Source organism: Erythrolamprus reginae, chromosome 2 (genome assembly GCF_031021105.1).
Source record: "Erythrolamprus reginae isolate rEryReg1 chromosome 2, rEryReg1.hap1, whole genome shotgun sequence".
NCBI lineage: Eukaryota > Metazoa > Chordata > Lepidosauria > Squamata > Dipsadidae > Erythrolamprus > Erythrolamprus reginae.
In genome coordinates, this window is record NC_091951.1 from 136,662,472 (window position 1) to 136,686,190 (window position 23,719).

A 23,719-nucleotide genomic window follows, 5' to 3' on the forward strand; every position below is an offset into this window, starting at 1 on the left:
TTAATGGTTTTCTGACTGATTTCCATGTCACCTGGTCTATCGATTAAGTACACGTAGTGCTCACCTTGCATTATAGCATTATTGATTGGAGCTGGGTAGGCTGGTGGCATCTCCACTGCTGTGTATTCTGACTTCTTGGCAGTTTTGGGTGGATTGTTTTGGGTTGTGGGATTAGTGACAATAAGGCTGTTCTCTGGATTTTTAGGAGCTCCAGGACTGGCTGGATTGGCAGGGTTACTGGGGGTTTGGCGACTGGTAGAATTCTGAGAGTTGAGAAATGGTTGGTCCAAAGGAATAGGCTGATTTTGGGATGTACAGTGTGGTGTGGAATTTGAATGGTTTCCTCCTTTAACAGGATCATTCTGAGAATGACTGATGAGATGGGGTTTTGAGGTTTCATTGGTTGCCAATTTATTATTCTTCATGTTGTCAATATCCTCAGATACTGGAGGTTCTAAACGTCCCATATCTTGCTGAATTGGCCTTGTGGTAGATAGGTTTGGTCCTGGTGGATGACCAGATCCTTGGTTTTCTCTATTGCATATTAAAAAAAATAAAAAAGTTAGCAGCATATTATTTCTTAAATAAACTAATACGGTAGCATGGAATATTTAAAACCATCAGGTGGCTGTTAGTCTCACCACCTCCAAAGCAATACCTGGAAGAAGCATTACACGAACATTTCTATTGCTAAACCTACATTTTAGGACTCAAATTGTTAGGGACAATATGCAAATAATGTTTTTACATTGTAAACTGCCCAAAGAGTGCTGTAAATCACAAAGGAGTGGTAATAAGACTAAATGTTATTGCTGTTTTCTTCATTCATGGTTCATTCTCCAGTCCCTCTTAAACATTTTGAACAGCCATATGTCCATAACATGAACTCATATTAGCAAAAGGTGTCTCCCCCTCTTTTACAAATTCATTGGAATCCTTTATACATGTGGAAATATCGGCTGTACAATAATTTATTTATTAATTGGATTTATATGCCACCTCTCTTCAAAGACTGTATGTAAACTAAAGGGCAATTGATGTAATAGTATCATGCATGCATTTGTGTGCAAATTATACATTAGAAACATAGAAGATTGACGGCAGAAAAAGACCTCATGGTCCATCTAGTCTGCCCTTATACTATTTCCTGTATTTTATCTTAGGATGGATACATGTTTATCCCAGGCATGTTTAAATTCAGTTACTGTGGATTTACCAACCACGTCTGCTGGATGTTTGTTCCAAGGATCTACTACTCTTTCATTCTCTATTGCAAAATCAAATGTTTTAACTCAGGGGTTCTCAACCCCCAGGCTGAGGTCCATACTGGTCTGTGGTCTGTTGGGAACCAGGCTTGTGCGCATGCGAAATCTCTATCCCCTTGCCACCGCAGGTACTGGTCCATGGATCCAGAAAGATTGGGGACCCCTGTTTTAACTATCAATCCATTTATCAAAGATGCTTTATCTCTTTGAGATTCCTATCAGTTCTCAGGTAGGAAATTGGACCAACTAATTTCATTCAAATAAAAACTTCTCCTTAAATCTGACAATAATTATTTAACCTTTTACAAGAACTTAAGTGAGTTGATATTCTAAAGAAATTGTAAGGAAATGACTTGGCATGGTTTCAGAAGGCCCCAAATGATTGCACCTCAGTCCTGTTCTTACTCACTTCCTGCGTCGATGTCGGCGTTCCTTGCCATCGACTTCATAAGTGGACTGTCCAGCGTGCCGGTGCCGTCGGCGCCTTTCTCCATCAGGATGCTCCCCACCCATGTCTGTTCGTACGGGCCTGCTCCCCTCACGATGCCGAGGACGACGCTCAACTCTTCCACTCTGTTCCCCACTTCCATCATCTGGTGTTCGGCGGTGTGTTCTATGCCGCCGGTGTTCCCGTTCACCATCTACTGTACGAGGTGATCCACTCTGACTTTCTTTGCTCCCTTGGCGCCAGCGGTGGGGATCTACATTTTTGATGTGCTCGGAGGCACAGTCACCATGGTAACCCTGCTCTGGAATGACACTATGCTCCTTGCTGGGATAATCAATATCATGACATCGACTTTCTTGATTAAAGTCAATTTCCTTGCTATTGCTCCTTGGGTGTCGAGGCTCCAAGCTTCCTGAGTCGGGACGCTCATATAGGTGAGGTTCTCTTGAATGTGCATGATAACGGGGTGGTTTTCGTAGGAATTCCACAGACCGCTGCTGTCCAAAGTGGGGATTCAAGGGTGGCTCACTGGGACGTGTCTTGTTGGTGTTGTTATTCCGATTTTCTTGAGGATCTACCACCAGTGGTCTGTCTAAGTGAGTTTTCATGTCTGGACGCATTTGCCGGGCGTATGTAACTTTCCAATGATCCTCGGGATCCATCTCATTGTATAGGGCCTCTCTACTTGCCAGCAAATTCTGTTTCCGCATTTCACTTGTCCGTTGTTCCCAAACAGATTTGCTGCCTTTTTGATTCTTTTGCTGCTCTTTCCTATGGGGGAAAAAGGATAGATTGTTAAAAATGTTCTCTGTGCAATAACAGCCCCATCTAAACCCAGTATTTCCTACCTCAAGTAACTTTGGAGGTGTGTACTTTATTTCTAGAATTGTACAATTAACGTAGCTATGGTTAAGGATCAAGAGTTGAAATCAATACATCTGAAGGGCTTTCAGTATCAGATTCTGAGAGCGGCCTGATATTCTTGTCAGGGTACTATATTACTATGTCATCAGTACCCAATCAATATTTTTTCCCCAGAACATCCAGTTCATACCTTCTTAGAAACAATATAAGCCAGAAGAAAACGGCATATGTAACCATCTGTGAATTAGGCTTTTGTGGACAAATATATTTGAGCAACTGTACCCCCCTTTTGGTCTGCTGCTGAGTTTTGTAAACTTGATAAAGTAGTGGGGAAAAAGTGGAAAGCATGAAAGCAAAAATGGTAAGAATTTTCTAATTAAATTTGAGACAAAATTTGTTTTGCTTTTTCCAGCACACTTTTAAATTCTAACTTGACATAAATGCAATTCTCAATCCCAAAAGGTTGCACGTCTATAAATACAATATTGGTGATTGTAATTGCAATTGAAGTTGGTAGCAGTGCCCATGAGATGTTTAGATTGGACTTGGCATTTTTACCATTTTTACTGATACTAAGCTTATCACCAAAGTTTGATGTTCCAGAAGATAAGTGACACAACTTTTCAGCAGGATGTTTTATTGGTATGGTTGGAAGCAACATGGAAGGCCAGAATAATACAGTGGTACCTCATGATATGAACCCCTCGTCTTACGAGCAACCCGAGATATGAACCCGGGGTTCAGAAATTTTTTGCGTCTTCTTACGAACTTTTTTCTTCTTACGAACCCGCCGCCGCCGCGAAGCCCCGCCGCCCAGCTGTCGCTGGGGGGTTCTCAGCGTCCTCCTGAACCTGAACGCCAAACCCGAACTTCCGGGTTTGGCGTTCGGGAGGCCGCCAAGAAGCCCCCCGGCTGTTTTAAAAGGTGACAGACGGGCAGCGGGGCTTCTCGGCGGCCTCCTGAACCCCGAACCCGGAAGTTTGGCAAAAGTTCGGGTTCAGGAGGCCGCTAAGAAGCTCCGCCGCCCGGATGTCACCTTTTAAAACAGCCGGGGGCTTCTCGGCGGCCTCCCAAACGCCGAACCCGGAAGTTTGGGTTTGGCGTTTGGCGTTCAGGAGGCCGCCGAGAAGCCCCCCGGCTGTTTCAAAAGGTGACAGCCAGGCGGCGGCGTTTTTTTTGCGGGGGGGGGGTGTTTTCGTTGTACGGATTAATTGATTTTACATTGTTTCCTATGGGAAACAATGTTTTGTCTTACGAACTTTTTGTCTTACGAACCTCCCCCGGGAATCAATTAGGTTCGTAAGACGAGGTATTACTGTATTTGGTTTCTGAATTGCTCCTGACCTGCCCAGCAAACTGCCCATGAATCCAGATATGTACTACCATGTTTAATATTATACTAATTTGAGATGCAACACAGAATCTTTCTGTCTGGGTTTAATAAATAGTCATGTGTCTTGATTCTTACTTTGTACTGCCTGCTGTTATGGGATGATAAATAGAAATACTTTGGCCTGTAATATACTTTCCTGCCTCAATTCTCCCTATGCACCTCACACTTCTCCATATATTATGAAAGACCAAGATTACGAATGAATTTCCTCCATAAACTGTCCCCACCATTTAACAGAACCTAAAGTACATTGTCTCACTGGAGACCATTTACTAAGATCCAGAAATGATTATTAATCTGCCTTCCTTTGCAAAAAATGTAGGGTAACATTGGACAGAGATCTATCAATATAGCACTTACACTGCTATTGACATGTTGGCTGCAGAAAGAGGACTCACTTCTGCTACTTCTTTTGCCTTCTGGAGGGCAAGTTTCTGGTTAGCTGCTTCTTCCTCTTCTTGTTCATCCTGCAAAGGCCATATGTTAGAGAGGATCTGCTAGTGTCCTTACCCTCCCTACTGAAGCCAAGAGCCATTCTTCTATTTTACAATGTATCTATTGCTTTGAATGTAAGTGGCTACATGCTATTCATAAGATAAGGCCAAGAGCCCTCTTAATAATGTACTTTTACAATTCAATGAAGTAAACTGCATTTCTCCTATGATCCCCAGAATATGCTATAGAAATAGTAGGACAAATGCAAAAAGAGAACAAATCGAAGTATTTATAAAAGAGAGAGGCACAGAAGCACAAAACCTTTCTGGCATTAACAAACATAAAGTTTAAATGTAAAGTTTGCATTTGTCTTCGTATCCTGCTTACTGCAGCACAAAAATGGCTTGCTGATTATTTTTCAGGAATATCGCTTCATGACATCACTTGTATTTCACTGCTAACCTGCTGTGGAAGCAGCCAGATATTGTTTGCTGTTAGAGAGGGTTTCCTCCCCCCACTTCTTCTCCAGTAATTGCTGCTTTGAAACTGTCCCACATTAAATTTGTAAGAACAGCACAGCTTCCCAGCCTCGTGGCTGAAGCACAGTAAAGCTTACATTGTGTTGACCTATTTTTGGGCTAAAAGAATGGAAGGAACTCATGTATAGCTTTGGATATTTTTTTTTCAGAGCAGCATATTCAGACAAGAGCTAAACCTTCAGTACTGTGAAGCTAAAGTTAATGTAAGAAATTAGAACTTCATAAAATAGAATCACCTAGCACAAAGATTTGCTAATTTGTTTCATATAATTTATGCCAGAGCTTAAAAATAAAAGATTCCATGTGCCAGATCATGCAATCTTTAAATTAAAATTACATTTTAAAAAGTAGCAGCAACCCGTGAGATTATTAAGACTTGGAAGGTTTCAGCAATCATTCATCACTGAATGAAAGTATGTATGAAATTTCACAAGGTTTTGAGACTTCCGGGGCGGGGCTTGGTCGATGCGGAGCTGGTGAGTGAACCGCTGCTCTCCCAGCACGACTTTTATTGCCTTTAAAAATAAGATCAGACACCCAACTTGGAGGGAAGGGTGTCGTAAGAGGTGGTTATGCTGTGCCCGATGTGAGAGTCGCTAGCTCACACCGGCACAAGCTTTTTTGAACCGCCAGGACCGGGCAAAAAAGAAGCCAGCGTTTGCTGGCCCTAAGACATGGCCGCCCCGTAAACATCGAGGAGGAAGTGAGAAGAGATCGGTGAACCTCAGCAAGTACCCTAAAATAACATATTTTGAATTCGGAAACTTCTTGTGTACCAGAACAACTGTGGGAAAGACGATAAAAGATAGAAAAGCTCAAATTGAAAGAAGCGGCGATTAAAAGGTTGAGCGACAGGAGAAGCAAGAGACAGCGTGCGGTGACAGGAGAATCGGGTGTGTGACAGGAGAGCTGGGTCGAGGGGCGGAGACGGAACGGAGATAGACTGAAAAATCAGGAACTAAAAATCGGGAACTAAAGACGGATATAACCGGGGGATGATATGATTTTATTTCACGAACATTTGGAATACCAGGAACACCAGGTGGAATAAGAGCAGCGAAAGCGGGGATTTAAGAAAAAAAACCTCCCCCGGCGTGAGACGTTACATTTACGTGTTTAAGCCTCCCCCTCTTCCGGAAACATAGAGCTACGAAAGCAGGAAGCAGAAACAGCAAGATAACATCGTGGAGATCTACGCCCCTTCGTTTTGTTCAGCTTGTTCGTTTGGTCTATCTGGTTTGTTTGGTTTGCGCTTGCCTTTGGACTACGCAACGACTTAAAATCCCATAAAATACAAGAAGGTATAACCTTAAAGAGACAGGAATTTGACTCAATTAGATATCAACTTGACTGGGCTGGTTTTTTTTTCAACGTCATCACAGCAGATCCTCCCATAGGAAACTAGAAATTTACGCGAAATTAAACTACCAGACACTAAGCTACAATCTACTAAACTGTGAATATTGAATGTGGGACTGCTAAATTCACTTACTTTTGCAATAGTCTGGACTAAAGCCAATATTAGGATCAAGAAACGTACACTGGACAATATATAAAATTAGAGGAAAATAAAGGACAGAAACCAGATTGGACAAGAATACAATTAGATAAAATCTAACTAGATGAAATCAAAGTAATTGCTGTTATCAACTAACAATACTAATAAATGTAATTAACCAATCAACTAACAAATTAATTAAGTGATTAATTGATGTAAGGACTTGCTAAAGCTATAACTATATTATTATTATCTAAATCTCTACCTCTACTCTCAAAAATTGTTTATATATAATATTTATAAGGATTTATTCAACTATTATTTAACTACTTAACTACTCAACTGTTGATCTCTTAACCATTAATTAATTAACTGTGTATTATATACTGTATATTGAATATTGATTAAGTATTAAGTATTAAATACAATAGCATTAAGTATTAGATATTATTAGATATTAAGATATTAGATATTAAGGATTAAATACTAAATATTAAGATATAAGTTAGAATATCAAGCATAAGTCTGAAAAGAATAAGCTAAGTTAGATTAAATACTGTTTAAATATTGAAACACCGATAATAATTGAAAGCATTAATTCTACCCTTTCTCTTTTTTGAAAAATAAGTTGTATAAATTGATTGGTTCGACTGGTCATATACTGAATTAATTGTTAAAGAGTAATTTGACTAATTGATTAGATATAGAATAGATTGATTAGATATTGATTTAATTATTAGAAGGTTAAAACCTATTACAAATGGCAACTCAACAGACTTTAACCAAGTCATTGAGAAGGGGTAATTTAACCCTACTATCACCAGCTGTGCAGAAATCCTCTTCAACTTCCGACATAGTTACAGGAGAAATTAAGGATCAGGCACCCTCGCTTCAAAGCTTACAAAATTCCCTAGACAAAATTCAAGAATTTATGATAAAACAACAGGAATCCGCCAATCAAACCCAAGAAACTATAGTTAAAAACCACCAAGAGACACAAAAAAAATTTGAGGAAGTAAATGAAAACTTTGCCAAATTTAACAGTATAATAGAAGATGTTAAGGAAGCAGTAGACAGACAGGAAATTAAAATTCAACAAGTGGAAGAGACAACAGAAGCGAACAAGCTGAGATTAAATAAAAACGAAGAAGACCTTAGGAGGGTAAATAAAGATTTAGAAGGGGCCATTGCCCAATTAGAATTCGAAAAAGCCTCATTCTATCTCAGGCTACAAAATATACCCGAAGAAAAAGGGGAGAACCTGTTTGCGACTGTAGTTGAACTTTTTGCGGAAGAGCTAAAAATAAATGATAGTGAACTAATTAACCACGTAGACGAGGTATACCGAGTGCAAACCAACTACGCACGTCGCCATCAACTCCCCAGAGAGGTCCACCTTAGATTTACAAAAAAAACCCTGAGAGACGAGATATACAGGAACACCAGAGGGGTCTTAACGTACAAAGGGAAAGACATAATTGTGTTAAAACAAATACCTAAAAGAATTAGGGAACGAAGGAGGGATTACCACTACTTCACAAACAAATTAATAAAAAACGAGATACAATTTAGATGGCTAGTGCCAGAGGGGGTGATGCTAACGTGGAAGGGGAAGAAAATAAATATAGAAACACTAGAACAAGCAGATAACTTTATCCGAGAACACCTGAAAAAAGAAGGGGAAAGCAGCATAGAACTGGAGACAACAAGCCAAGAGGAAGGAGAGATAGAGGAGGAGAGAACAGACAAGATAAGCAAGGGGAAAGGGGAGAAAACAGAAAATTACAGAGAGCTTAGAAGCAGCAAAAGGGCAAGATAGTTGACGAAGAATGAATAAGGAAATTAAATTATTTTCTGTGAATATAAACGGAATGAACTCTCCTCAAAAAAGAGGACAAACATTTACAAAATTAATAAAACAAAATTTAGACGTAATATGCCTTCAGGAAGTTCATGTAAGGAAAAAGGATAAGAAAGTATTGGAACACCCGAAACTAGGGAAACTATTCACATCACTTGCAAACGAAAAAAAAAGGGGAATTGCACTATATATCAAAAGCTGGTTAAATCCAAAAGTAATTGACAGTGATGAAGAGGGTAGAATACTTATAACAGAAATTGAAATTAATAAAAAAAAAATAAATTTAATTGTGATTTATGCTCCCAACAAAGACCAAAAATCTTTTTATAAAACGTTGTACCAAAAAATAATAAAAATTGAAAAAGGAAACATCTGTGTGATTGGGGATTTCAATATAATAATAGATTACGACAAAGACTACAAAGGTAAAGAAAAGAGTAAAAAGAAAAAAACAATACCAGAAAAACTCAAAGATATTATAGAGGAATTTAAACTAAAAGATACGTGGAGGGAAAGACACAGAAATGAATGTAAGTATACTTATTATTCACACCCACATGACTCATGGTCCAGATTGGACATGATATGGACAAATATAGAATTACAACAAGAGATAATATCAGCAGAAATAGAACCCAACTTTTGGGCAGACCACAACCCAGTAAGCATTATAATTAGAGGAAACCAAACCAAAAAAAATAGATGGACAATGAATACAAAAATTATACAAGAAAATAAATACAAAGAATTTTCAAAAAAAGAATTAGATATCTTTCTAGAAAAAAATTGGAATGAAGACACAACCATACAAAACATATGGGACACAACCAAAGCCTATATAAGGGGGATAACCATTGCATACACTAGTAAAAAAAATAAGGATAAAAATAGGGAGATGAGAGAAAATCAAAAAGAATTAGAACAAATAGAAGCCGAATGGATAAAAGATCCAAAAAAAATCGAACTAAAAGAAAAAAGAGATGTAATTAAACATAAGATAAACTTGATAGCACAGGAAGAAATAGCCCAAAAAATCAAAAGTGTAAAACAAAATTACTTCGAACACGCAAACAAACCGGGAAGGTGGCTTGCCTATAAAATTAAAAAACAGAAAGAGAAGAAATATATCCAACAATTGGAAGATGAAAAGGGAAAAAAACAAATCGATATAGAAGAAAAAAAAAAGATAATACAAAACTATTTTGAACAGCTATATAGGAATGATGAGATAAAAGAGGAAGAAATAGATCAATATTTGAACGAGATTGAATTACCCCAAATATCGGAGACTAACATTGATAGAATGGATAAAAATATAACTATGACAGAATTAGAACTAGCAATTAAAAAACAAAACAATAACAAAACCCCAGGAGTAGATGGAATACCAGCCGAATATTATAAAGAAATATATGAACCAGTCAAAAAATTATTACTACAGATGTTGAACGAGGTGTTAGACAAAGGAGCAATGCCTGAATCCTGGAAGGAAGGTTTAATAACACTAATACCAAAAGATTTGGAACAAAGACATTTAATAAAACAATACAGACCAATTGCATTACTAAACTCAGATTACAAAATCTTTACAACAATATTAGCAGAAAGGTTTAAAGGGATAATTAATGAAATCATACATCCGGACCAGAACGGCTTTTTACCAAACAGAAATATAAAAAATAATTTGAGAAACATTATAAATATTTTAGAATACTATGAGGTAAACCCAGGAAAGAATTTGGCACTAATATTTTTAGATGCGGAAAAAGCATTCGATAATTTGAATTGGAACTTCTTCATTAAGCAACTGACCAAAATGAAATTTAAAGAAAAATTTATAAAAGCAATCAAGACGATATACTCTACACAATCGGCAAAAGTTATAATAAACGACCAATTAACACAAAATATAAAAATAGAAAAGGGAGTACGGCAAGGATGCCCCCTTTCCCCATTAATATTTATTTTGGCCATAGAAACCTTATTAAATCAGATAAGGTTAAATAAAAATGTTAAAGGATTAAATTTGAAAGGACAAGAATACAAAATTCAGGCATTTGCCGATGATCTAGTATTCAATATAGAAGATCCAATTGAATCAGGGGAAGTTTTATTAAAGGAGATTACTGAATTCGGAAAAGTAGCAGGACTTAAAATTAATAAACAAAAAACCAAAATACTGACAAAAAATCTAACAAATACAGAGAAGAAAATATTAGAAGACAGATTAGGCTTACAAATAGTAAAAACAGTTAAGTATTTGGGAATAAAATTAACAGCAAAAGCGATCACAATAAAGGAAGATAATTACACGGTTTTGATGAAAGAAATAAAAAAGAAATTAGAAAAATGGAACAAATTGCCTATTTCGCTCATAGGTAGAATCTCAACAATAAAAATGTCTATCTTACCCAAGATTCTATATCTATTTAGGACGATTCCAATTATATTAAGAAAAGACTTTTTTCAAAAACTAAATAGAATGATTACAAAATTCGTCTGGGCCGGAAAAAAACCTAGAATTAGAATACAATATCTACAAGATAATATCAAACAAGGAGGATTTGCACTACCAGATTTCGAATTATATTATACTGCAGCAATTATGGATTGGTTGAAAGATTGGTTTAAATTGGAAAATAAGAGACTTCTAATACTGGAAGGACACGATATGAGAATAGGGTGGCATGCTATCCTGTGGGAAAATAAAGAACCAACACATAGTTACTTCAAACAACATATAATAAGAAACTCGTTATACACAACTTGGAAAAAAATCAAAAAAATGTACTATCACCAAACTCCCAAATGGTACTCAAGCTTAGAGGCGACGATATATCCAAACTCAAGAGAACTAAACAAAATGTTAAATTATTATCAAACATTAGAAAAAAATGGGGAATTAAAAACTAGGGAACAATTAGAAGAAATTGGAATCAAAATCGACTGGTGGGCGTATAACGTAATTAAATCAAAATATCAAGAAGGGAAAAGGAAGGAAATACAAATAAAAGAGATAGAATTAGACAAGATAATTTTAGGCCAAGAAAAAAAAATGATTTCCAAAATATATAAATATATGCTACACTATAAAATGGAGGAACATATCGTTAAAAATAGTATACATAGTTGGGGCAAAAATTTTGGTTATAGCATAAATTTAGATAAGTGGGAATCAATTTGGACCAAGAACTATAAATTAACAAAATCTACAGCCTATAAGGAAAACATATACAAAATGTATTATAGGTGGCACCTTCCACCGGCAACATTAGCCAAAATGTATAAAGGAACAAGCCCAAAATGTTGGAGGTGCAAAAAAATGGGGACATATTACCACATTTGGTGGACCTGCTCAAAAATAAAAAAATTCTGGAACAAAATGCAGAATTGGATAGAAGAGATCTTACAAATGAAGATAAATAAAAAACCTGAAGCCTTTCTCCTGGGAATTATAGATCAAAAAATTGAAAAAAACAAACACTACTTATTAATTCATATATTAACAGCAATTAGAATAACGATAGCTCAAAATTGGAAGCAACCCGAACCACCTGAAGACGATTTGATAATTAAAAAAATATTAGATTGTGCTGAATTTGACGCACTAACAATTAAATTAAAAAACAAAGAGGATTCCGAACACGATAAAACCTGGATACATCTTTATAACTGGTTTAAGAAAAGAAATAAAATTCAAAAGAAAAAATCAAATTAACAATACTTTATATCCTTTTCATTACATAGAAAAAAAATATATACAAAAGACATATATACAAAAAACCTTTTTATAAAAAAAGATTTGTATGACATTAAAGAAATTGAATATGAATAAAAGAAGGCGGATAAGAAAGAATTAAATGATTTAAAAAACAGTGACAACCTACAAGAGAAAATGGTATACGCTGAGGACACAACAAGTTTCACCAGAAAATAATTTAAAATCAAAAATCATTCAAAACTTACCTCCTGAAGGGAATACAAGTACAAATATTATAAAATATGCTAAGTGAATAGTTATTGTTATTAATGTACTTAAATAAGCAATTAGATCTTTTTTTTTAAAGAATATTTTTTTTGTTTGTTTGTCATGTTTGTTTGTTCGTGTATTTGTTACGCGTTGATTTAGCCTTGTATTAATATAAAACATATATTGTATGTAAATGTGTATATATTTGTAATAAAAATTTTATAAAAAAAAAAAAAAAAAAAAAAAAGAAATTTCACAAGGTTTTAGCAATTTTACATGAGATTTTGTAAGATCTTGTGGATCTTGAGTAATAACAAGGGTGAGGAGATGCCATCATTTAATATCAAATGATGGTGCCTATATTCTGAAAAAATTACCAACCTTTGGAGTTGCACAGCAGCAAGTTAATATTGGATTGCAAAAACAATGTGCCTCTTGAAGAAGGTGGATGTCAATTCAGCAGCCCTACAATTCCATGCATCTAGAAATACACATTTGGTTCATGGAGAACAATCAGACAGAGATTACATCTGATTGGACGTAAATGTATATGTACAACTGAATGTCAGCATCCAACACGACAATGCTAGCTTTGAATGGAAAATCACTGATTTATAACTGGATTCAATCGATGGGGTAATGATTCTTTCTTCCATTTCAATAACCACATTTAATAAATAAGCATTCCACAATCTCTTGTCCATTGCTAAAGAAGCAGCCTTACCTTGGTGAGCTCTTGTGCATTGGCCAAATTGTCCACAGCGATAGCCAAGAACACATTGAGCAAAGTGTCTAAACGTTTAGAGTTAAGGCAATATTAGAAACTGTTCATGATCTAATTCCAGTTTACTTTAGAAAATAAATTCAACACCAATTTGCTTGTAGGCCTTCCCCCTAAAGATTTTCCAGAGTTCACTGAATTTAATTACTCAAAAGGAATAGTTATATAACTATCAGATCCCCCCCCCAGCATAGAGCTCTCCAAGAGTGTTCTGAATGACTTAGAAGTCAGATACTAGTAACAGTGCTTGACTGCTTGTGTTGACCTTTCTTTTTCACAAATTGAATGAAATGAATAACTAATCTGACTAGCTGAACTCCTGTATTTGAATCTTGAGCACTGATGATACATTTAAAAAGAAGTTGCATTTCTTTAGTTGCACTACTTGAAAAGGAGCAGAATTTTCTCAATGATTGGAAGAAATAATAATAATAATAATAATAATAATAATAATAATAATAATTTATTAGATTTGTATGCCGCCCCTCTCCGATGACTCGGAGCGGCTCATATTTCTGTAGCTGTGCAACACATCATCAAGATGGAAGAACCGCCTACTTTGCACTGTAGCACTCACTGCATAATTCACAACATAATCTCTAAAATAAAATAATATATTTCTTTGTAAAAGGATACAGTTACCAAACAAGGTCAGGACTATGAAATAGATTGAAAACATCATTCCAGTATCAACACCGCCCTGAGATTGGATACCATGATACATCACTTCATTCCAGTCTTCACCAGTCAGGATCTGAAAAATTCAATTAATGACATCAACCCCAAACAAATTTCTTAGCTTTGATAAAATTGCAAAAACAATTTAATATTAATCAATTGGGGAATTCAACAGTCACCATGATATTACATGTGAAGAAGGCTATCCACCCATCCACCTATCCATTTATCTATCCATCTATCCATTGCCAGCCCAGAACACCACGAAAACACACTCAGTCGGAGGGGGGAGGCAAAGCTCCGGGAAAGATGGGGAAGTCCCCTCCACATCCACACACACACACCTCCAGGGAAACACGCGACAAGAAACTGCGTGAGGCACGTATGGGAGGCACGTATGCTTGTGTGTGAGTCTGTTAGTTTGTGGGGTTTTTTAAATCTTTAAAATTGTAAATTGTTGATTACTTATGATTTGTCTTTTTACATGTTGTGAGCCGCCCCAAGTCTTCGGAGAGGGGCGGCATACAAATCCAAGTAATAATAATAATAATAATAATAAGAAGGTTGAAACGACGAGTGGGGAGAAATAAAGAAAGAAACTGCGTTGTGCTCCAATGGTCTGGATTTCCTCCGCCCTTTTAAAGCCCTCTTCCTCCTCCTCCCATCTCTCGCCTCCCTCCCAGCCTCCCAACTGGCCGACAGCTCCCCGGCGATCACCTTCCTTCGCCATCACCCCGGCTCCTCTTCTCAGAAAATGACAGCCAGAGGCTGAGGGAGTGGGGGGGATTCCCCTCTGCCTGCCGCCACCCACCTCCCCTTTCCAAAGAGTGTTGGGGTGGACTTCAACTCCCAGAGTTCCTCAGCCAGCTGAGTCAGAGCCCTCCCCACCTCCACCTCCCGCCCACCGCGGTGTTCGAGCAAACGCAGAACCTGAACACAGACTTTTTTAAAAGTTCAGGTTTGGGTTCGGCATGCCGAACACCGCAAAGTTCAGTACGAACCCAAACTATGCTAGTTCGGTTCGCCCAACACTAGTTAAGATAAAGCTATAGGGTTTGAGTAAGTGGATTTTCTTAATCTTTGCTATAAGCAAAATCAAGCAGAAGCCCAAGTAGGCAGTTCCAGCCAAGGATAATGGGGGGAAATACCTCAAACTCCCAACTATTTAGTTTTCTCACATTTCTCATCCATCTTATTTAACAGTTATGTGAAACTTCTAGAAAATGTCATCGGCTGATATTGATAAGGTATCTCCAGTATTCTGATATACCCGAACTGAATAGAAGATGCTGTACTGTAGCCATCCTGCCTTAAATTCTGGAACTTGCATGGGACCAGTGTTCCCTCTAATTTTTGGGGTGGGTGGGTGGGCGGAAAAGTATAGTGTCTGAGCGGCAGTCCCTTCGGGACTGGGCGGCACAGAAATAATAAACAAACAAACAAACAAACAAACAAATAAAAAACCCACCCTGTTTTGCCTCAGAGGGTTTCAAAATAAAATACTGTACTGTGTGTCTATAACAGTGAGCTCATAATAGGGCAACTCTATCAATATCAAAATGCCACTTAAATAGTTGAGCTAGTTTCAAACTAGATTTTGATTTTCTTTCTCTCTTCCTTACTCCCATTCTTTTTCTTTCTCTCTTCCTCTCTCTCTCCTTCCCTCTCACTCTTTCCCTCTCGGCTTCTGGGCAGGTTTGGAAAACTCTGAGTTGATGAGGATTTTTAAGTGAGCGATTGCTCACTGCTCAGCTTAGAGGGAACTATGCATGGGACTGGTTAGGTTGAAAGAGATTCAAGTTGCAAATCTGCAAAACACAGTGGCTGATTGTTCACAAATAATTTGACTTCTTATAGAAGCTCCAGCTTTGGCTCTGCCCCTTGAAGGAGCGGGTCCATGATCCAGAGGATTCCCATGGACTCCTGGCTCCTATTGGAACAGTGTAGAAATCATGGCAAGGAAAACATCTGCCCAGCCTTGATTAGTGAACCAGGTTTTTGGAGCCTTGTGCTCAGCTACAGCCACTATACCCTCATCACCATATACCTGGCTATTGCAAAACACTCTACATTTGGTTGCCTTTGAAGAATACTTCAGTCAGTTCAAACAGACTAGCTGATGAGAGGGAAACTACGGTAACCTCTCCTTTGGTTGCTACGCTACTTCTGGATATAACTCAAAGTGTTATCACCAATACAGCCCTACACAATACAGGTTCTGATCTGTGCTCCAAGTAGCATCTGTGTATTCTCCCAGGCCTTGGAATCAGGTAGATGGCAACCCCCCGTTTTTGATATGTTGTCTGGATGGCCTTTTTGTAATTATTTTTTGTAATTGGTTTTATGTTGTTTTTATTTTGGTGAGCTGACCAGAGTTAGTTGGAATAACACTGCATCAAAACTGAATAACTAATTAACTAAACAATAACTAAACAAATGATAATTATACGTCCTGCATGTTTGAGCTGTGAAATATGCTGGTTATTTTAAGTCCCTGGAAAATTTGCCTTCTCTGTGGGGGCCTCAAATTTTGACTCAGATGTAAAAAAACCTGAGGTGGTTATTGATATTGTTAACAGCTATTTTTTAATTCTTCTAGGATTTGCAATGTTATGCTTTACATGATACAGTATATGCAAAGTCCAATGACTGGGATAGCATAAAGATCATATAAATCACACCCACCCTGGCTCGGCAAAAGCAAAAAACCTCCCAATACTTCACGATACAGCCTATGATGTGATAGGGCTTAACACCCCTGCTAAAATCATATTATATTTATTTTAGCCTAGCCGAAATATTTTTGAATGTTACTATCAAAATGCCTTTCTATTTCCCTTGTTACAATGCCATTTTTATATTTATGTTACAATATTTACAACATGTCCCAATCCTAAACAAACTCTGAGCAGGAATTAGGGCTTGATGTCATTTTTCTCTCCTTTTTTCCCTACCGTATAGAACACATTTCCACAGCCTTAGGGAAGTTCAACCAATCCATCCATAAAGTATACAACTCAAGAGATGCAAACTAAAATGAATGTAATAAAGAACATTTTATAATAATTTATTAAATGTATATGCAAGGGTGGGCTGCTGGGGTTAGGGTTAGAGGGGAGGAACGCAGTGGGGAAGTGAAAATGGAGCTCCACCCCAGAGCACCCAATTTGCACTGAAAGATGTTGAAAGAAAATGCAGAGCGTCCTGCATAAGCTACACCCACAGTGTGGTAGTAAAGATTTTGGTAGCCCTTCACTGTGTATATGCCACCTGCTTCCCAGCAACTCTGGGCGTTTTACAAATTGTTAAAAAAAAATTAAAACGGAACAACGCGAAACAAAAAAGAGCAATGAGGTTGGTAGAGATAACCCAGATAAGAACAAAGAAAAAAAAATGAAAAAGGCATTTCAATCACACTAGCCAAAGTCCTGGGAAAAGAGCCAATTCTTCAAGACGTTTTGAAACACTAGTAGGATAGGAGCCATTTGAATCTCAGAGGCGACCTCATTCCAGAAGGGGCTGGGGAAAAGGGAATGCTGCTAGAGGAAAGGTGCACTTCTACAATCCAGAGACATAGTATTGTTTAACTGAAGGAACCTGGAGCATGCCAACCCATGAGGATCAAATGGGTTGGTGCAGATTATACGAATCAGAAGCTGAAAACTAAGAAAGACACAGTGAGGTTCTCTAATTATCTCTTTATTGTTCCTCACTTATAGAAATAAATCTTGCCAAATTAAAACAGGCTACTTTCACTATGAAATATGTACTCTGAGAACTATTAGGGAGGAGCCCTCCAGGTTTCACTGTCTTTTGCCCCTCTGGAATGCACAACCTCCCTTCCTGGGAATCTGGGCTACATGCCAAAACAACATGGAAGGAGACAGTCCCTTATGTACAGTAACTAAGCCCCAGGTGGGGCTTTATCAAGTAACACCCAACACCTAGAGTTGCACCTGGAAGCAAACTAGAAACCAGTGCAACTCTCAAAGAAGAGTCTTACATGGGCATAAAGAGGCATGCCCATCATTGCCCCTGATTTTCCCTGGAAGTTAAGATGATAAATGTAATGACTAAAGAATAATATTTGTATCATAATAAAGCTCAAATTTAAAACACTTTTTCTGATGTACAGTAAAAGTGTGTTATATATTACCCTATGTCTACTGTGTACTGCTTTCTATTTCTATCTATAAAAACATGAGTTATAATCAGAGCAGACTGGAGTGACAACAATACATGCCATTTTTTTCAGAACCCAGTTCTATGGGGTTAATTTAGTTACAGTATGCAACTACAATGTAAAACATAAAAAGCAAGGTACAATAATAAAACACTGCACCAGCAGCTGCTGCTGATCTCTTTCCCCAAGCAGCAGGTATTACAAAATCTAGCTGCTAGTTTTGTAAGTAATGTTTCTGGTTCTCCTTATCTCTTCATTTAAATCAGGGAAGAATCTGTGGAAGCTACAAGGAAAGGAAATCTCTTGATTGGCAAACATTATTCTCTGACTGTAATACTGCTGAAGACTACTACAATATATTTTTGCTCAAAATGCAGTCATTAAGTTATATGTACCACTAATTATCACCAAAACTGAGAAAAACAAATTACCAATAAAAATAAGGACGCTCCAATCGAGATCCATCCCACCCCTCAAAGGACCAAATGGTAAAGAATATAATGATGAAGCTGTTAAAGCCAACCTCTTTAACACATTCTTCAGCTCTCTCTTTGTAAACAACAATGGCCTATGTCCAATATTTCCTAGTTGCACTTCAAACAATTGCAATGACCTAACATAAATCAATTTTACAGAAGATAATGTTGGAAAAGCATTATGCAACCTAAAACCATCTCTATCCATTGGACGTGACGGTCTATGTGCATATTTCTCAAAAACGCTCTCCACAACCATAGTCAAACTTCTAAGCATAATTTTTGAAAAATCCTTCAGGACTAGCCTCTTACCCAACTTATGCTCACTAGCCACAGTCATCTCTATCTTCGAAAAAGGAGATCTAAGTAACATTGAAAATTACAGATCAATCTCTTTATGTTATGTCACCTGCAAAGTCATGGAATCAATCATAAATCAATCCATCACCCTTCATTTAGAAACTAACAGTCTACTCTCTACCAAACAATTTGGTTTCAGAAAACCAAATCTAACCTGCATCTCCTACGCTGCAAAAACATATCGACTTCACAACTCGATCAAGGTAAATCAATAGATGCAATTTACATAGACTTTTGCAAAGCCTTTGATTCAGTAGTACACAACAAATTATTTTGGAAATTAAAATCTAATGGCATCTCTGGTCCCCTTATAGTTAAAATAGAGAGTCCCCTATAAAATCCTGCCCCTGTCAACAATGGTATCACTCAAGACATCGTTCTAGGACCAACACAAACGACCTTTTTGATCATATTAGAAATAACTGCATTCTCTTTGCTGACAATGTTAAACTATTCAACACCATCGATAATACTGCTATCCTTCAAAAAGACCTAGACTATGTATCACAATGGTCTGGTAACTGGCAACTTCAAATCTCAATCAATAAATGCTCTGTCTTACACACTGGCAAAAAGAATCAGAACACAAAATACAAACTTGGAAGATACAACCTTATAGACGATCCCCACTCTGTTAAGGACCTTTGAGTACTCATATCTAATGACCTAAGTGCCAGAGCTCATTGTAACACCATTGCCAAAAAGACACTAAGACTTGTTAACCTAATCTTGCATAGCTTCTTCTCTGGCAATATTACACTGCCAACCAGAGCTTACAAAACTGGTACGTGTGTTATTGAATTGTTTTTTTAAAGTTTTAATTAGGATTTTAGATATTGCTCGTTTTTTCCTTGACTTCTTTTTATTGCTATTGCTATTGTTATTGTAATTTTATACTGTTGTGAGCCGCCCTGAGTCCTTCGGGATTGGGCAGCATAGAAGTCAAATAAAATAAAATAAATAATAAATAATAAAACATAATAAAACATTTGCCTACCTCATCTTTGATCTGATCTAAATATAGTTAATAAAATCATCTACCACAATGTCCTACCTGTCAATGAATACTTCAGCTTCAACCGCAACAACATAAGCAAAATAGTTTCAAACTCAATGTAAACCGCTCGACACTTGACTGCAGAAAATACGACTTCAGCAACAGAGTGATCAATGTATTGAATGCACTACCTGACTCTGTGGTTTCTTTCCCAAACCCCAAAAACTTTAACCTTAGACTGTCTACAGTCGACCTTAGCCCATTCCTAAGAGGTCTATAAGGGGCATGCAAAAGTGCACCATCGTGTCTACTATCCCTGTCTTACTGTCCTATCGTCCAAATTTACGTATGCCTTCCTACTTTGCTTTTGTTTATATTTATACCATATCTTCTTGTTCGCGTTTTCATAAATGAATGAATGAATGAATGAATGAATGAATAAATGAATGAATGAATGAATATTGCTATCTGAACTTCTGTGGAGTATATTTGTACCAGAAACAAAAAAATCCCAACAAGTCTGAAAAAAAAAGCTTTCCCATCCCCCTTCTTACCTGAAATACTGTCATTATTGCTGCTGGAAAAGTGTCAAAATTGGTTGGTGGGGTTCCATCATCAAAATTGAACCTGTACAAGTAGAGTAATTTGATAAAAACAAATTATAATCACATATATTACATTATTTTTATTCTTCTTTTCTTAGACCACTCCCGCCTATTCCCGATACCATGAGTGGTATCTATCATTCAGCTGAAATAGATGTTTGGAGATGGTGTGTAGGGAAGCCCAGGTTATCATAAGATGGAATCAGGAAACTTTCTGAAGCAGTTGATTTCGGATATTGTACCAGGGTAAAAATTAAACAATGAATGTATTGTGCTTTTACTACTAGGGAAGAGCAAAAATGCTTATTGGGGTGGGGGTGGGGGTTCTGCTTTGGATAACATGTTGTTTCTTTGAAAGGAGGCCACTACAGTTAAATGTATTCCACATTTTGTGCATTCATCTACATTATTGCATGTCTGTCAGGGAAAGGTGAGTAAAAAGGAAAGTGATTATATACAAGTTTAATTAAAATATCATTCTAGGCATGGATAGTAAGTATAAGTTTAAGCACTGGGGAGAGGTCAGAAAAATTGAGATAAACAAGCATTGATTGTTTTTGCATGCAATTTCTGCAGCACAAAAATACTTGAGAACAAGAGTTTTACAAAGCAGGCAAAGATCCTAGGTATTTCGGAAAAGTACCACTTTCCTCTACGTTATAAATTTTTTTTATCCACACTTAGCCAGTGTTCCCTCTAATTTTTTGGGGGGGTGGGCGGAAAAGTATAGTGTCTGAGCGGCAGTCCCTTTGGGACTGGGCGGCACAGAAATATTAAATAAATAAATAAATAAATAAACAAACAAACAAACAAACACATAAAAAACCCACCATGTTTTGCCTCAGAGAATTTCAAAATAAAATACTGTACTGTGTGTCTATAACAGTGAGCTCATAATAGGGCAACTCTATCAATATCAAAATGCCACTTAAATAGTTGAGCTAGTTTCAAACTAGATTTTGATTTTCTTTCTCTCTTCCTTACTCCCATTCTTTTTCTTTCTCTTTTCCTTCCTCTCTTTTTTCTATCTGTTTCTCTCTCTTCCTCTCTCTCTCCTTCCCTCTCACTCTTTCCCTCTCGGCTTCTGGGCAGGTTGGAAAACTCTGAGTTGATGATGATTTTTAAGTGAGCGATTGCTCACTGCTCAGCTTAGAGGGAACTATGCACTTAGCTACTTCCAGGGTATGAAGATACTTAATTGGAGAATATCGGGATATAAAAAGCCTTATGTCTTTTAAAAAGCCTTATGTCCCATCTCTCTTTTTATTTTATTTAATTAATTAAATTAATTAAATTTATAGGCCACCCAACTCCTGTCAGACTCTGGGTGGCATACAGCAAATAAAAAAACAATATAAAGAATTTTTAAAACCCTATAATAAAAAACATTCATTTCTAGGTTGTAGCTAGATGCTATTGCTCAATGACCCCAGACCTGCCGGCAGAGACAGGTTTTTAAGGCTTTCCGGAAGGCCAGGAGGGTGGGGATGATACAGATCTCCGGGGGAAGCTGGTTTTAGACAGCCGGAGCAACCACAGAGAAGGCCCTCCCAAGCTCAGCTCCAATCTTTATGGGCTCAGTTCCAATCTTTATTAAATAGGTTTCTAAGAAATATGATACAGATAACTGTGTTTGGAATAGTACTTGGAAAGCAGAATATGTAATCAAGATTTTTGGTTTAGACTTCATGGGAAGTAATCAACAATTCAGTAGAAACTAGGACAAATGTAAGAGAAAAGGCCAAAGGGAGGTCCATTAGCAAAGTTGTGTTTTTTTTTCCACCTGATAAACTGATGGAAATAATACCGGTAGCAAAATGATGATGCGACATTTGAAGCTGGCTCAGATAATCACACAAAAGATATACAGTATCAGGGAAAGTCCCCACCTCACCACAATCTCCCATTACTCACTGGCCCCCAAAGAGCTGCATTCCCAAAAGGGCAAAAACGACTATGAAGAGGAAAAGGAGGAAAAGAAGGCTGATGATGGACTTCATGGAGTTTAGCAGAGATACAACTAGGTTTCGGAGGGAAGCCCAGTACCTGCCAAAAAAAATTTCACATATGAACTATGTATGTTAATCAGAGTCACACACAAAAAAATTGGAAAGCTTTTTCAGCCCTACAATTTAACTGAATGCAAACAATACTGATAAACTACTGAATAATAAAATACACTGCTCAAAAAAATAAAGGGAACACTTAAACAACACAATATAACTCCAAGTAAATCAAACTTCTGTGAAATCAAACTGTCCATTTAGGAAGCAACACTGACTGACCATCAATTTCACATGCTGTTGTGCACATTCAACTTTGTACAGAACAAAGTATTCAATGAGAATATTTCATTCATTCAGATCTAGGATGTGTTCTTTGAGTGTTCCCTTCATTTTTTTGAGCAGTATATTTTCTTGCTATTATATATATAAACTGATAGCAGTATATTTCTAAAAGCATTTTATCAATTCATTTCATAGTTTTTTTAAAAAGTTACATTTTTTTCTAATAAATTATCAGCACATTTGTTTTAAATATTGGCAAACTAGGTATTTACTATAGCTTTATTTCTTTCTGTTAGCACCATGATATTTCTCTTATTATTACATCTTCAAAACATCCTGCAAAAGACTGAAACATTGTCTTAAGATCTGTCTCAGTGGCACCTAGACAGGAAGATGCATATTGATTCAAGAGCATTTATGCAGATTTAATCCTGGGTTTCCCTTTTCTAGTCTAGTCTAACAATTGATTCACTAAATAAAGTCTTTTCTGTGCAAAACATGCTAATTGAATATTAATTCTCAAATTATTTTTATTTAACAAAGCTGTTATTAACTCTAGCCTATGTTGTCACCCTTACTTTAACTCCACATTTAGAAAACAAACTCATAGACTAAACCACTTGATGCATTTCTGATGCATTGACTTAAAGCCCACTTACTTTGTGACTTTGAAAATACGCAGTAACCTGAGAGCTCGTAAGACGCTTATCCCAAAGGAGGTGCCAGGCTTTATTGCAGCCCAAAAGACCTCAAAGATGCTCCCAATGATAACCTGCCAAAAATCAAGGCAAGTCAACAAGTTCTGGAATGGCATTTGGTAACTATACAAGATATGCAGAGGTACAGTATAATTAGACATAAGTATGGCAACAAAAACAGCAAGACATCATAATTCAGTGAGAGACTGCAAGCTGAGACCAGTCCCTGGGAACTCTAATTAAGTTGTAGGGTACTGCCAGTCACAGTTGTTAGTATTGGGTTAGATGGCCACTAAGAAAAAAATCCAAGAGAATCCAATACCTGCTTATCTCAAAACTCTTAACACATAAATAAACTTCAACTGCAAATATTTGGGACA

At 37.1% G+C, this 23,719-nt stretch overlaps 1 protein-coding gene across 1 annotated transcript in view; it reads right to left on the reverse strand.

Moving 5' to 3' along the window:
* CACNA1A (calcium voltage-gated channel subunit alpha1 A) overlaps positions 1–23,719 on the reverse strand; it is a 419,872-nt gene that overhangs the window by 142,475 nt on the left and 253,678 nt on the right. Inside the window, exons 16-23 of the mRNA XM_070739561.1 lie at positions 23,301–23,413; positions 22,268–22,399; positions 20,303–20,375; positions 13,691–13,808; positions 12,998–13,065; positions 4,331–4,437; positions 1,675–2,484; positions 65–534 (exon numbers count right to left, since the gene is read on the reverse strand). Coding sequence (XP_070595662.1) covers positions 65–534; positions 1,675–2,484; positions 4,331–4,437; positions 12,998–13,065; positions 13,691–13,808; positions 20,303–20,375; positions 22,268–22,399; positions 23,301–23,413 — 1,891 coding nt within the window. The remainder of the gene's footprint in view (positions 1–64; positions 535–1,674; positions 2,485–4,330; positions 4,438–12,997; positions 13,066–13,690; positions 13,809–20,302; positions 20,376–22,267; positions 22,400–23,300; positions 23,414–23,719) is intronic.